The 1816-nt window shown below is 56.0% G+C and overlaps 1 protein-coding gene across 4 annotated transcripts in view; it reads right to left on the bottom strand.

Moving 5' to 3' along the window:
* Maea (macrophage erythroblast attacher, E3 ubiquitin ligase) overlaps positions 1-1816 on the bottom strand; it is a 37822-nt gene that overhangs the window by 3781 nt on the left and 32225 nt on the right. For all 4 annotated transcript variants that reach the window (XM_048784021.1, XM_048784020.1, XM_015481864.2 and 1 more), the window contains one exon: positions 267-375. In XM_048784021.1, coding sequence (XP_048639978.1) covers positions 267-375 — 109 coding nt within the window. The remainder of the gene's footprint in view (positions 1-266; positions 376-1816) is intronic.

Here is a 1816-nt window from a genome sequence, read left to right as displayed (position 1 = left end):
ATCATGCCAGGGAAGACAGGAAGAGTGAAGAGGCGAGGAGAGGAGGGTGGGGGGGGGGGCGGTCCAGGGCCAAATCTGCCAGGCTGAAGTGCTCCTAAAACCTACCACTCAAATCCTGTATCAGAACTGGAATAAAGCAGGAGGGGCAACAGCAGACCAGCTGGCAGACAGGCCCTCAAGAGCTGGAACAGCAGCTAACCACCTTATGTGGATGCCCTGACCCTGGAGGCCCACAGGAACCCAGAGAACAGGAGAATGGACATTACCTTGTAAGGGGAGATGTGTGTGTCTGGCGGGAAGGCCAGCATGCCCATGACCTGGCGGACCTCATCCAGCTGGCTCCCTTCAGCCTGACTGAAGTGCTTTCTTGCATGTCTGAAAAACAATGTTTTGGCATATTTCAGTGTGCACTTTCATCCTTAAGGGCCCACACTCACAGTGCTCAGGCCAGGGTCAAGGCTCACAGGGAGTCGGTCCTTGGCCCTGGAGGTTCTGGTGGGCAGGGCCTGTTGGGGGACAGGCAAAGCAGAAGCTGGGCTCACCAGGGTTGGAAGAGCGCTGCCCCAAGCCCTCCAAAACAACTCTAACCGCGTTGGATGCCCAACCCAGGGCTGGGAGGCTATCTTGCCTCCTGGCATACCCCTCCCTGCTCTACACAGCCCAGCCTCTCCACCCAAGTGTGCAAGCAAACACAGCCATGGTCCTTCATGAGTGACATACACAGTGGGCTCCTGGCCTAACCTGCAAGGGTTATACAGCTGGAGGACCAGCCGCTCCCCTCTGAGCTACCCAAGGGTAGCTGCTCACCCCAAAGGCCCTCTGGCCATGTGTCCACAAACCTTCCCGAGAACTCCCACAGGGTGGAGGCCGCTGGCCACTGGTGCTCACTGTCCCTATAGCTGTCCAGGGGACCCACACTCACACATGCCCTTGGTCTACCACTGAATCCTCGGCACTCACAGGTCCTCTTCCCCTGGAACCAGCCCCTTGGTCCCAGGGACCAGTGACAGCACAACCCATGCCCCCAAGTCCCCAAGCCCTGTATTGTCAGAAACAAGGTGTGAAGGGGTGGAGTCTGAGAAGGGGGTAGGAGGTAGGGAGATCCCTGCTCAGGACAGCTGCAGAGGGGCGTGGCTCTACATGGAGACTGGAGTTGGCACAGGAGGTGGCCAAGTAGTCCCAGAGGAATAGCAAGGTGGCCATGAGGCTGAAGCGCCAAGGGGCAGAAGAGGACACTAGGTGTGGAGAGTGTGGCCAAGAGGAGCAGAGGAATCCAGGCTCAGGACACACCCATGGGAGTCCACATGGCTGTCCACCCTGTGGGAAGAGTGGCGAGGCTAGCACCCCTCCAGGACAATTGAGGGCTGGTAGGCAGCCAGGCCCCAGAGCTGTGCACAGGCAGGTCTGACACCTACCTCCAGGACCACAGAGCCAACTCTCCTTAATGAACCCACCAGTGTGAGACACAGTGTAGACCACTTAAGACACAACACCACATTTCTCTTTAAAGATGCATATACACAAACATAGCCAGAAGACTAACACCTGACTTGGCCTAGCCAGGTTTAAGGCCTGGGGGCTTAGTGGACACAGTACAGTCCCACCTTCATCAAGTTACTCAGACACCTGGGTCAGGCATGTGGCTTACTCAATTTACCAAAAATAAAAAACGTTGCTTGGTACAGTGGCACATGCCTGTTTTCTCAGTTACTCAGGAGGCTGAGACTGGAGGATCGCTTGAGCCCAGGAGTTCAAGGACAGCCTAGGCACCACAGCGAGGCCATGTCTCAACAAAAAAAAAAAAAAAAAAAAAAAA

The sequence above is a fragment of the Marmota marmota genome, unplaced genomic scaffold (genome assembly GCF_001458135.2).
Source record: "Marmota marmota marmota unplaced genomic scaffold, marMar, whole genome shotgun sequence".
Taxonomy (NCBI): Eukaryota; Metazoa; Chordata; class Mammalia; order Rodentia; family Sciuridae; genus Marmota; species Marmota marmota.
This window is presented reverse-complemented; position numbering and strand designations above follow the sequence as displayed.